The sequence below is a fragment of the Chinchilla lanigera genome, unplaced genomic scaffold (genome assembly GCF_000276665.1).
Source record: "Chinchilla lanigera isolate Chin_1 unplaced genomic scaffold, ChiLan1.0 scaffold00066, whole genome shotgun sequence".
NCBI classification, from domain to species: Eukaryota; Metazoa; Chordata; class Mammalia; order Rodentia; family Chinchillidae; genus Chinchilla; species Chinchilla lanigera.
In genome coordinates this window covers 5,985,715-5,998,911 of record NW_004955467.1, presented here as the reverse complement: position 1 = coordinate 5,998,911, position 13,197 = coordinate 5,985,715, and the positions used below count along the sequence as shown (strand labels likewise).

The 13,197-nt window shown below is 46.8% G+C and overlaps 1 protein-coding gene across 1 annotated transcript in view; it reads left to right on the top strand.

The window, feature by feature from the left end:
* Window position 1: 1 nt before the first annotated feature.
* Window positions 2–13,197, top strand: part of Shisa6 (shisa family member 6) — a gene marked incomplete at its 5' end in the record, with an annotated part of 297,390 nt that continues 284,194 nt past the window's right edge. The window contains one exon of the mRNA XM_005399742.2: window positions 2–393. Coding sequence (XP_005399799.1) covers window positions 2–393 — 392 coding nt within the window. The remainder of the gene's footprint in view (window positions 394–13,197) is intronic.

Genomic DNA, 13,197 nt, shown 5'->3' with positions numbered 1-13,197 from the left:
GGCGGCGGCCAGCGCGACTGTCACCTACGAGACGTGCTGGGGCTACTACGACGTGAGCGGCCAGTACGACAAGGAGTTCGAGTGTAACAACAGCGAGAGCGGCTACCTGTACTGCTGCGGCACCTGCTACTACCGCTTCTGCTGCAAGAAGCGCCACGAGAAGCTGGACCAGCGCCAGTGCACCAACTACCAGAGCCCCGTGTGGGTCCAGACGCCCAGCACCAAGGTGGTGTCGCCGGGGCCCGAGAACAAGTACGACCCGGAGAAGGACAAGACCAACTTCACCGTCTACATTACCTGCGGGGTAATCGCCTTCGTCATCGTGGCTGGCGTCTTCGCCAAGGTCTCCTACGACAAGGCCCACCGTCCTCCACGGGAGATGAACATCCACAGGTGAGAGTCAGCCCCAGCCGCTGCCCTAGGCTCCCGTGGCCTCCCCGCTTTACTACACCTCCCTAGTCCTCTCCACTGGCACCCACGGATTCTCCTGATTCACTTTCACTGTCACTCCTTTTACTTACAGTAAATCTCCCACCGTCTTGGCTTTTCCATCCCCTGGGAACCAGAAATGCGTGGTTTGGTGGTGCTGGTATTTAACGGGCAGTGAAAGAATCAGTGGAGTCCATGAAGTTCAAGTGCAAGAATTTTGCTAATTCTGGCTCCGTTTTCATGCCGTGTGGGTACTTTGATCGAGGCTTTTAGGGCACTGAGCTGTTTGAGTAAAACCAAAGTGTCATCTTCAGTAGGGTTTGAATAATGTTGGACTCTACTGAAAGAGGATCAAGTCCTTTAGGGTATACTCCGATGGTCTGAGGCCTGAGAAATGGGGTGTTAGGGAAAGGCTGCCTCTGCTGGGAAGAAGGAAGGTTTCTCCATTTCATGTTGACCAAGCACAGATGGTGTGTCTCCGAGTGGGATGCTTCTCTTCCCTGCTGAGACTGGAAGACTTATTCTTTTAAGCCCTGTAGGCAGAGCTCTCTGACTTAACAGTTCTTACCATGTTCAACTTGGTGGGCATCTTTCTCGGCACACCTGGGAGAGGCCCTGGCGGCTGCCTCATACCAAAGCTTAGGCCAAGAGCTCAAAACATGGCAGCCTGTGACTCCGTGGTTCTGTTCTGACCACGTTCCACCCATCACTCTGGCTCCTACATGACCCACTGGGATGCCAAAGCAAGGGGGTAGCAGGAGCTTTGCCTTCCCTTCTGAAACCTGGAACCGGAGGGACGCAAAGTTAGCTCTGTTGCCAGTGTCTTCCTGGAGCTGAATGGCTAGATGTGGTTCCACGGAGTCTTCTGGGGATCCTGAAAATCTTGCCACAGGAAATGCCTCCTTTTCTGGTGCATGATGTGGGTACTGCCCTGGTATCCAGGAGCGCCCCCCCCCCCCCGCCAATATGTCTGCTTCTGAGTTGGCCCACCAGAGCCTGTTCTGACTCATCCACCCCTAGCTCCTTTCTATAACTTGTTTGTTATTCCCGTGGCCTGAAAACCTCCTTCCTTCACTGCTGTGGACATTAATCACTCCTACCTTACTGAAGAGAAAGGGAGCCAAATAGAAATTTCTAGCCATGTTGAAAGAGCTGGGTTGTTTTTTTTTTCCAGTTTGATACTGTGGGTGTTGAGAAAAGCTGATACTCCCGGCAGGTTTTACTGAGTCAAACGCATGCAGTGTGGGTACTCTGAACTCAAGTGCTGGAATTAGGGTGACTCCAAAGGGAGCACCCATTTATAACTCTCTTCTCCCTAGGTTGCCACCGATTTCTCTTCCTCCCCCACCTTATTTCTCAGGCAATATAGCTTTACTCAGTGCCTGGACTGGCCTTGGACACTGATGGGACAATCGTGAGCAGTGGTCTGTGATCAGTCCTGGCTCTCAAATGCAGAAGACAGGTAGGACAATGAGCAAAATAAGGGCAAGATACTCCCTCCTTTGAGTCTTCTCTGGAAAAGACTCTAGCTTCCTTCAGCTTGAGAGACAGATAAGGAATTGCACATGGGGAGGTGTCTTCCCATAGTAGCTGTGCTGGTCCATCCCATCCCTCTACCTCTGTGGCAGTGCTTGGAGGCTTGTCTGTTCCCTCTTCCTCATGTGCTTGTCTTATCAAGCCTTTTCCTCTTGTTGATGGATATCCACGAACGTTTCTTTGGCTCCATCTCTTCCCTGAGCCATTGTTCTGTGCACTCTTAGAGAAAGCTGCCTGCTACCCTCACCCTGTCGCCTCATGCAGTTTATTCATAATTTGCTATGGTGCTATGAGGGTCTCAGCTGCTGCAAGCAGACATTTTTAGACTCTGGCATTGGCATGTGACCCTGGATAAGTCCCTGTTCCCCTGGATATTTCTTCCCTCTTCACTGCTCAGATGCCGCTATCACAAATAAAGGTAATTATGGTGATATCCTGGGGGCAGTTTCTCTCTGGGGCTGGGAAAGAAAGGTAACCTTGGGAAAAGGTGAATTTCAGGCCTTCAGACCATTATATAAGTATGGGATGTTTCCCCCTCAAGTTTACCTTCTGTTTTTATTCAGTTCACAGATCCTCTTCCAACAACCGAAGTCTTGCCTGGTCAGTGTTTTGGGTACCATCATACTGGGCTGCTTGGTAGGGATATTGTCAGTCTGTACAGGTGAGGCGTGGGGGACATGCAGGAGGACAGAACCTGAGAGAGCCATCTAGGACGCTCTGCAAATGACCTTGGGCAGGTCTGGGAAACTTCATTTTCAATCTGGGTACTTTGAGCACAGCAGAATCCCATCTCATTCTCTTCTTTTCAAGCACGTGAGGGTGAGTGTTCATATAACTAAGACTCCTGGATGGGGCTGCTGTATCGGTTCACATCTCAGAGGTTGCTGCTTTGCATTCCTGGTAGGTGTTTATGCTCCTTACTGGGGAATTGAAGCAGGGAAAAGGAGGGAGTGATGGAGGAGATAAACCTTCACACCATAATGTTTTCCCTCGGGAATTTGGGGAGCAGAAGGAAGGGGCACTGTCAGAGGTCAAAAGGAGAAGTAAGATGTACTTTCAGTTACAGATTCTTTGAAATAGCTTAGCAAAGACTTTTCCTTGCTGAAAAGAGAAGTAGAGCTATTCTGGTGTGTGATCCTCCCTGAAGACGCTACTTGAGCTGAGTCTAGGGAGTTTCGATGAGAACAGTCTCATTGGAAGGGATATTTGTGGGAGTTTAAAAGCAGTGAATGAATGGGTGGGCCTCTGTGTTCCCAGCCCTCTGCCCTCTGCTAGGAACATATATTCCTTAGGGCAGGACTTTCTCACATCCCCTATGGGAAAGATTTTAATTTTTCCAGAGTAATTAGACCTTGCTGTCCTGTTTCCAAATGAGAAGTCAGTGTGTGGGGAAACTACCGGCTCTCCACTGACTGTAGCCGACGAGCACCAAGTAGACCCCGCCAGCAGAACCCCATAGAGGAGAAAGAGAGGGCACAGGGGCCAAAGGCAGGGCCATTTGCTGCATGTGGACAGCCAGCCTTTCCTGATGAGAACCCTTTTCCCACTAGGATCTCTACTCCTTTCCTCATCTACAACTGCTCAGGCTGAAGTGCAGGCTGACTGACTGCAGACATCTGCTGGTGTTAGTGTTTATTCAGTGGCTCTGCAGTGCTGCGCTGGAGTTGTCTACTTAGCGAAAGGCTGTGGTGTTCTCCAGGAAGGCGGTGGAATGTGGGCTATGCCCAGGAAGGGGATAGGAGGCAACCTCCTTTAGACATTCTATTCCTTGCGAGCGGTTTCACATCCAAACCTGTTCCCTCCTCCTTGCCCTGAGTTGATTCATTAGTGTCTTAGAGATGAGAATCATTCTGAGGGAGGAATTCTGTGGCTTCTTCTTCTTTTTCTTCTGTTTTTAATGGCTAATTAACAGATGGGTCAGGAAGCTATTAGGATGCTACAAACGCAGTTGGTGAAGTCAGGGGCCTCCCACTGCCTGCACAGGCTGCAAGGGATGGAGGAAGGTGGGCAGGGGGAGGGACGCTCAGCACTGTGGGAAGCACAGCCTGAGTGGATGTCATCAGGAAAAGGAAGGGAATTAGGAAGCGACTCACCAACACAGCCCTTCATCTCTGAGTTCTCCTGCTTATTTCTAGAGGAAGTCAAGGGAATACTTCGTGCCACCTTTTCTTCCTCCAGAAATTAATTACAATCCCAGAGAGCTCTGCTTTTCTTTCTAGGCCACAGAGCGGCAGTAACAGGACCACTTTGCGGACGGATGTAGTGAGGAACTCTTTCTAGGTTCCTGGGCAAGGAATTGTCAGATCCCCTCAAACACTTCAGTTTTTGATATACTATGGGTCCACCATAATGAATTGATCTAAACAGAGTCAGCTTGTTTTTTCCTTCAAATGTAGTAGTTTGAAGGAAAGGGGAAAAATTACCTTGGACTGAAGGTCTTAGCCTTGTGTGTTTTCCTTTTTCTTTGAGTTTAAAAAGAAAATACACTTAGGGAAAGCTGGGACATTGTGGAAAGATTTGAGAGAGCTTACGGAGACAGAGGTAGGGGCAGGACTGCCTTGGCCAACCCTCCTTTTTTAGCTTAGTTTTTGCTTATACAGGGGTGCATGGGTTCATCATATGAGCCGTGCTCACCTTGTGTGGGCAAAATATATTTCCAACTATAAAACGTATGCTTATAAATAACATTGCCTTTGGCACACAAGGCTAGCAGGATTCATTCTTATTTTAACAGTGAAACTATGCACATATTTTTCAAATAGCCTTAGACATGACACTCTTCCCTGGTAATGTTGCTCACTGGCTTTATGTTCTTTCCCTACTCTGCCCCAAGCTCACAGTATCTGTACATCTGCCCCTTAACGCCCCACGTACAACCCTATGCAAGACTCAGAACATTGATTTTGAAGAATCTGCTGCTAAGATACCACTACCTCACCCACAGTTCTAGGCTGCCAAGGCACAAGTAGAGAAAGAAGTCTAATTCATTGTTTTCAGCCAGTTTTAATGAGAGATTGAATTGACTGTCAGTTGATTCAAATCAATTGTGCATCAAGCAGTGGTGAAGACAGCTGAAAAAGTGAACTGACTGAAAGAGGTTAATTCACTAGCCCCAGACAGACATGCCTACAGATCCAGAATAAAAGCAAACTACACCAAAAGGAGCTTAATTCTTCCAGTTCTGTTGCCTGATTTCTTCAAGGCCTGTTTAGGTCTTAATTTTCTGATTCCTTTTTATAGCTAGGGGCAAACCCCGTCACATCCACACCACAGCACCTTGCTTGTGGATGTTGGAAGTTACCAGTCCTCCTCTTCCTGTCCCTTGCCCCCTATTCAGTAATGTAAAATCTGTGTTTGAGATCATAAATTCACTTTGTCTTATGATTTTTATCATGTTCCTTAACAATACATATCCTGTGGAGCCACCAAATTACAGCCTGAATTTATGAAGATGTAAGATTTTTCAGGTTGGTGGTGGAGAGGGAACCACAATAGAATGTATGGGGTCCTAGACTAAATTTACTTTGTACATACCTTCTGTTGTGCTTTTTCTCCTTGTTTCTCTAACTCCAACCCATTATTTTTCCCTGAGTCACGTTTATGACCTCACATCCACAGTGTTTTTCTTAGCAGATATTGTATATGGGGAAGAGGGCTGGGTGAGAAGTTTACCAGAAAATTCTCAGAGGGTCTTAATCACTTGGACTTAAGCCTTGAGTAGGCTTATTTTAGAAGGATACATTTTTAACTCTCTATATTCTGGTTTTATTAAAAAAAATTTCTGGAAGTAGAACCAAAATCTTTGAAAAGACATAATGGTGCATTGTGTTATTTTGTCATCCAGGATCATTGCAGGCCATATTTTTAATCTAATTCCATAATTTTATAAGTGAGGCAGTCGAATCCAGAAGGTTAGGTCCCAATGCTGAGGTTGCCTAGCTAGTGTGGGAGTGAGCTTGTGCTAAAGTCAAGAAGCTCACGTCCAAGGCCCTTGCTAAGCCTTTCTTGTCCACTGAAAACCCATTTTACTTTACTTTATGCACAATTCTTGGTCATCACCAGCTAACAGTCCAATACCTGGCGATGTGAGTGACAGGCTGCCCCTTTCTTTCCCTTCCCCACATTTCTTGAGTCCTGCCTAGCTCACTGTTTCCGCCACTGAAATCATTCCCATTCTTCTTCTCTGGTCCCTTTGCACTCTCTCCATTCTTTTCTAATGAGCAATAACCTGATCTAAGCGTAATCCTGTAATAAAATTCTGAGTAATGCAGACCACCAAAGAAGAGTGATACAGTGGGAGTCAAAGGCAGGTGGACCAGGACAAAGAATCACTGAAGAACACCACAGATACAAGGTTGGGATTAAAACTCCAGGCTGTGGATGCTTCCAGTGTCTCCCAGATGTGAGGAGAAATGCTGCAACCTGCCAGATCAGTGAGGTTTGCCACTGGCTGGGGACTCCCACTGTACTGTGATCCTGTGTGTGCTCCAGAGTTATCATCCAGGATGGCTCCTTATGTAGGTAAGGAATCTGTGAGTCATGGGAACCCAGTTCCTAGCGCCAATTGTTTTCCATCTCAGCTCTGGGCTGAGAAACCACAGGCTAATGAAATGAATCTCTGTGGCATGCAGCTTAGGGAGTTTGCCTGTGATATCCTTGGAAAGAACCATGGCATATATATATATCCTAAAATACCATCTTTCCTTGCAGTAACCTTGGGAGGCCACGTGCTGATTCTTCTCTGGAAGGTGGTTCCACGGTATTTCTCCTGGAAGTTCTCTTAAGAGTACATAGCATGTCATTTTGACTTTCTGTAATGGTAGAATATTTTTATCCTCCTAGGGTAGATTTGATTCTTGTAAGCAGTAATAAGTCAGAGCCTGAGGCTGATGAATGAGAAAGGTGACCAGAAATCAGGAGTGCCTCCAGTGATGAGAGCTGCTTTCTGGGGAGCTGGCTCCGCTGTCTCTGAAGGTAGGAGCACAGAAGAGGCATTTTAGAGAGGCCCCAGCATCCGTGAAGGGGCTGCTTCTCACATGGAGGGATAATTACTGACCTTGGACAAACAGGTTTCATGTTAGCTATCTCAAGCAGTGGGGTAGTTGGGAGAGAGGACAAAAGAAAGGAGTTGAATATGCATCAAACATTTGAAGTCACTGCCCAGAAAGGATGGGAAAAAAAAGAGACTGTCCCACATTTCTGCATAAAATAGTAGAGGTTGCTCAATTTAGCTTCCTACTTTGATACTGATGGTAAAGGGACCCAGTTTCCTTGGGATGCATGCAGAGGAGACGCATGGGATCACAGCCCCTGTTCCCCGCACCCTCTCCCTTCCTCCATATCAGGGCTGTTGTCTCCGCAATTTTACATGGAGATGGGGTCACCACTTGGACCAGGCAGCCACAGATGAAATGGAGGCATGTGCAAACCCAGAGAGCTGAGGCTGCCATGGGCATTGCCCATGGATTCCTAGTGTGCATTTATGGCGCCTGCCTCCTCCTCCAGCTCCAAATGCACATTCATGAGATGGGACTGATCCCAGAAATGGAGAATAGTGGGGAAGGCTGGTGAGGGGGCTGAGGAGTCCCTTGTCATTCTGCATATGTCAGGGAAGTGCTTCCTTGTTGGGGACCACAAATTGTAATTGGGTGTAAGGGACCAAACATCCAAAGCTTGTCCTTGTTTTGCCCTGTGAGCCAGATTGGAACTCAGAAGCTCCACAGCTGGAAGCCATAGGGCTACTCATTGCTGTGGCCCTCCAGGGCAAGATAAGACCTGCTAAAGAGTATAAAGCACCTGGGGAAACTACAGTTTCCTCATTGCCCCCTGTCTCATCCTTGTCCTTGCAAGAATGCTTTGCTCTTCCTCCAGGTCGATGTAGTCACCATTACTGTTCCCAGAAGCACCCGCTGCCTTCACCCACTGACCTTGAGTCAGAGGTAATGAATAAATACCAAGGTTCTGGGTGCCCGGTGGCCTTTTGTTCCCCGAGAACTACTGTTTGTCCAGGATCCCTGCCTGCATGTCTGTTTTGTCCCTTGCTCTTTGTTCCTGCTATTCAGGAAGATTGCTTGGCAGGAGACTGGGGACTTACTTCAGCAGTCCCTGGTACCTGGTGCCATGGAAAGGGCCTCCAATATCTGCCCATCATCTGTGCAATCCCAGAAAGTTGAGGAGCACCTGAGGTGCTGTTAGACTAAGTTTCAAGGAAGTGGGGATGCTTAGAAGGCTGCTTGTTTTTGTGCACAGTCTGTACCAGGCCTTCTGCTCAGCCCTTCACCTGTATCATCTCATTACTTTCTTTCATCACCCCTCTGAGCAGAGAGACCCATTTTATAGTTGAGGAAACTGACTCAGAGAGGCTTAGTAAGTTGCTCAAGGTCATACAGCTGGTACATTGCCTGCCTCCATCACCCTTTACAGTTCAGCAGGACAGCTGGATCTCACCTTCCTGGATACGAAGGGGTCAGTGTTAGTGAATTCCTGAAGACAACAAAGTCCCACCTGCTTGTGCTTTGGCACAGGTTGTCACTGTAAAGGACTAAGCAGATAAATGACCTCCCTCCCAGGGTACTGCAGATGAGGCTAGTGGCATCCACTTAAATTGCATGCAAGGCACAGAGGTGCCCATGGCAGTGAGAGGGTTCTCTCTTTAGGGTGGATTATATTTCTGAGGGTAGTGAAGGCCACACGAAGAAATATAAAAAGCACAATAGTACCTTGATATTAATTGAGGGGGGAAATATCTGAAAACTTTGTGTAGCATTGTAAGAACCCCTGGGCAGTTCTGCAGGAGTCCTTGCTCCTGAGAGAAGGGGAAAGGAGAAATCTGAGGATAGAGGCTGGACCTCAGACCAGTCCCTGTTTTAATTAGTGAGGTGTACAACTCACAAACAGCTCCATTTTTCACCCCCCCCCATTTATAACATCTAGTGCTGTGCATGCAAGACACAAAACTCTGGCCAATTCACTCCTCGTCCATTCTAATTTTATGCTGCACTTCTAGCTGTGCTTCCCAATTACTTGCTTTTTCTGTATTTTTGTATTTCTTTTGTTCTCAGTTCCTGTGTCCTGAAGGGCACATAGAAAGGAAGGAATCCTGAGACACCCTAAGAGCCCATGTTTTCTCTCCAGCAGCCAAAGTCTGCTGCAGGCCTTAAGCTTCAGTTAGCACAGGGTGGTGCCCACAGCTTTGCCACTTTCTCTGGTCTATAGGTTTATGCCAGGGTACTAAGCAGGGACTCACTTCTATGTAGGTGTGTGGAGCCTAGAGTTCCTGAGCACCCTGCCAGTCCCCTTGTATCCTGCCTGCCTCATGCCTGTACCTAGCCAAAGATGCGGAACAGTCCTTATGTCCTCCTTGCCCGAGGCCTCTATCCCTATCTCCAGACCTATGTGAGCTAGAGTAACAGCAAAGCTCTGCGTGGCCAGAACCTTGTCTGTGTGCCCCAAGGATTGGGAGAAGAGTCCTTGTTCTCTACAGGCCTTGAAAACACTCTCATTATTTCTTGCTTTTTTGGCATTTGGTCTCGTGTACTGTTCCCATTAGCTTCGGCATTAAAGTCTCATTACTCAGGACACCTGTCCTCTGGACATATTCGTTGTTCCCTTAGCCAAATGTGCTCTTCTGGGAAGTGTGATCGCTAACCAGTCAGTTCTTCTTTCATCCTTCGTTTTTGCTGCTACTGTGGGGAGGAATTTGAACCCTGATCACGGCTGTTAATTGTAAGTGGCATCTGAGAAATCATTACAGAGCCCACCAGTGATCTCTTTTCTGAGGTCCTTGAAACAAGGACCTTTGCTAGGGGTCATGCAGGTTGGGGACAATGCTTAGTAGCAAAGACAGGGATTGTTTGTTTGTTTTTTTGTTTTTCTGGTACCGGGAATCAAGCTCATGACCTCACACTTGCCAGGCAGGCACTGTGCCGCTGAGCTAAATCCCCAGGCCCGAGAAAGGGATCATTGAGAAGGTTTTTCTCCCTATCTTAGGGTCAGGCTTGGAGCCAATCTGCAGGGAATTTTGACCTGTCATTGATATTTGGGTAGCATTGCTGAAGGGCCAGGGTCGCACTTGTTTATCCACCTCTCTGAAATGCTGGATTTGAGACTGGCTTAGACACTGATGTGGTTCCAGTGCTTGGGGAACTGTGGGGACCATAACCACCATTCTGGACATGTAGTTGGCTTTCTCTGACTTTCCTGCATCCTAAGAAACTTGCCTGAGGTTTCCCAGGAACGATATCCTGTAGCGTTGGAAGACTGCATTAGGAAACACAGCTTTCCTGGGCTCAGATGAGCCACAACCAGTTTCTTGCCCACCTCCTTCCCTGGCAATTCCTTCCAACCCTTAAGCGTTAACAAAGAAGAATATTGGGTCTTTGAGCAAAGGGTTTGTCCCATCTCTCTTTTAAACCACATCATTAAAATGTTTCTTCTTGTTACTTTCATTGTTTCATCCACTGCTGCTGCTTCTTCATCCGTCCTTTTGATTTCTGTTCACTTCTGTTGAGTTGTCTTCTTTTTTCCTTCCCCGCTCCAGGCTTTTCTTCTTGAACTTGTATGGCTGTCACTTCATTACACCACGTTGATTCAGATGCCACTAATTCAAAATTTATCCAAATTGGACCTGGGCAAAGTTGTTTTTCTTTTCTCTGTTTGATAAAAAGCTGCAATGAACAGATTAATAGCTCAGATACGACTGACAAGATTCTGCAGGGCGCATACACCATGGAGAAGGACAGGCTGCTTCCAGGCAGGCTCCACGCACAGCCAGCATGCTTATTACCAGTCATTTGTATCTGCTCGTAAAGTAACTCTCCAAACAGCCATGTTGTTTTACTTTTTAAAAAGTCTGTTTGAAATCTTGCAGTGGCCTAGGAAGCAGAAAAAATGCATTTCCTTTATTAAGTATTATATAATTTCCATGTCTGCTTCATTGATTGGTATCAGTCTACCCCCATTTCTACAGAAGTGGTGATGCTTGACTGTAAGGCTGCTTCAAATTACCTTTCTAAGTCCCTCTGGGGGTTCCCCTCTAATTTTCTCTCTTGTTCCATTTCTTGTTTTATTTCTCTGTGTTGTTAGAATCTAACAGCTTTCTCTTTTGGCATTGAGAAATAATGTTGTGAATTATGCCATGGCCTCCAGGGGTTCCTTCATCTTCCCTCAAGGATGCGCAGCTGAGCCTGAGAAGATAGAGGTCTGGAGGGAGACTTCGGATGACCCACCCCATTTCCTGGTGTGAGAGGATCCTCAGTTTGCCTCTGTTTCCTTTGTGACTCTTTCTCGAGGGCCTGAGGAGCTTGTGTATAAATCACTGTCCCCAACACCACTGTTTGCATGGAGGAGTCAACATCAGACCTGCTACAGGATGTGAAAGGAGGCACTTCGGCCGCCTGCTGGCCCTGTCAGGAGAGGACTTTAACTTCCTTTCCTTTACCTGTGTGTGTGTTCTCCAGAGACATCTTCAGGAACATCTAGCAAGCCTTCCTTATCTCATGTTTGGGGTTTTTGCCATTCATACTTCTCTGCTTTAGAGCACTTCCTGGAAGGTGAGATAACTTCAGTCCTTTCTGTCTCCATGACCTTGGGTGAGTCCCTCAGCCCCTTTGGCCTGTTAGCCACGCTGTAGGATGTGGGCTGAAATGTTGTGGAGGTGTGTTCTTCCTTGGCCTGTTCTGAGCTCAGCATACCTGGAACTCCAGGATCTGCATTTACAGGTGCCATGGCCCTGTTAGTGGGCGTGGGAGAAAATGCATGTCTTTTGTACACTGTGTTCAGACAAGTGTTTGGCCTGATGAGGATGCTTGTTTTAACATGCTCAAATCATACTTTCTTGATGCTTCTCCCTCTGAAACACTCCTCTCCTGCCATGCACAGCACGGGTCCACCAAGCATCCAGGCTGAGGTGTCTCACCCTGGAGGTGGTCCCCTCTATCACTGCAGTGCAGTTCTTGTTGATTTTTACAGGGAACCAAAATTGACTGCTTTGGCATAAGGTCCACTCAAGGGAGTCATCTGAAGGGAAAGTGTCCTTTCTTCTTTAAGGTAGCACAACATCTAGAGAATAGCAGAGCAAGGTCCTCAGTCATCCCTCCCCCGAGTCAACATTCCTAGTTATGGCTCTTTCCTCACAGTACAAGATTTCAAGCGTTTCTGTGTATGTGTACCTAGAAAAGGGTCTGCCAAGAACAACATGTGATGCCCAGTAATTCAGATTCAACTTAAAGATCTTGATATTTCTTTTGGGAAACTTTTTGGTCTTCAGCCCAAGACAGCATATTTACTTGATGATACAGATCCCTCTCTCCCACCAGTAGGGAAAGAGATCAGGAGGGTCCGCTCATTTTACTCACATCTGTATTTTAGTGCCGAGAACATGCTGCTGCAATGAATAACTGGATGACTGACTGACTGAATGAATTAAAGTGGATGGGACTTGGGGTGATCTTTTTAGTGTACCCCATCCTTGTAGTGATTGCACTGAAATGAGTGTACTTGAGCATGGAAACAACAATAATGTTTATCATTCCTTTGAAGAAGAAAAGGGGAATATGGGTGAAAGGAAGAAAGAGAGAAAGAAGAAAAAAATAAAAAGGGAGAGAAAGAAAACAAATAACTGAATCCTTTATAGAAAATGTTGCTCCATCCAGCTTGAAGTGTTTGCCTGGCTGTGTCCCTTTAGAATTCCCATTTGTTTTGTTCGGCTTGGAATCTGTTTGCTCTTCAGTGGGCCTTCATCTCGACACTTGCTTGCGTGCAAGCGGCAGCACAATCTGTGATGGGCTGGTGGAGAAGAAAAAGAGCCACTCTATTTGCACTTAACTCTTCAGGTCCAAGTTCAGGGTTCGGCAAAAACTGGTGTGTGACCATATGGATTTCCATCCTTAACCCAAGGAGAAAGTGTGGACCGTGGGTGGTCCCTGCCAGGGTGACCAGTCACAGCTGTACCAGTGTGACTCAAGAATTTTGCCAATGTGACATTATGAAGTCAGTCCTTCGGAATTTTCCTTTTCCACCTGTGGCTTGGTTGTGGTAGGCTGAGCCTGTGTAGACATCAGGAAATTGTGTTTGGGTTTATTTATTGCTTAAATATTTACATAGTACTTCCTAGGCGCCAGGCTGTGTTCTACAAGCTTTACAAATATTAACTCATTTAATCTTCATGATAACCCTAACAGGTAGATACTATTTTTTACTTTATTATTTTGGCCTTAGTTTTTCAATAAGGAA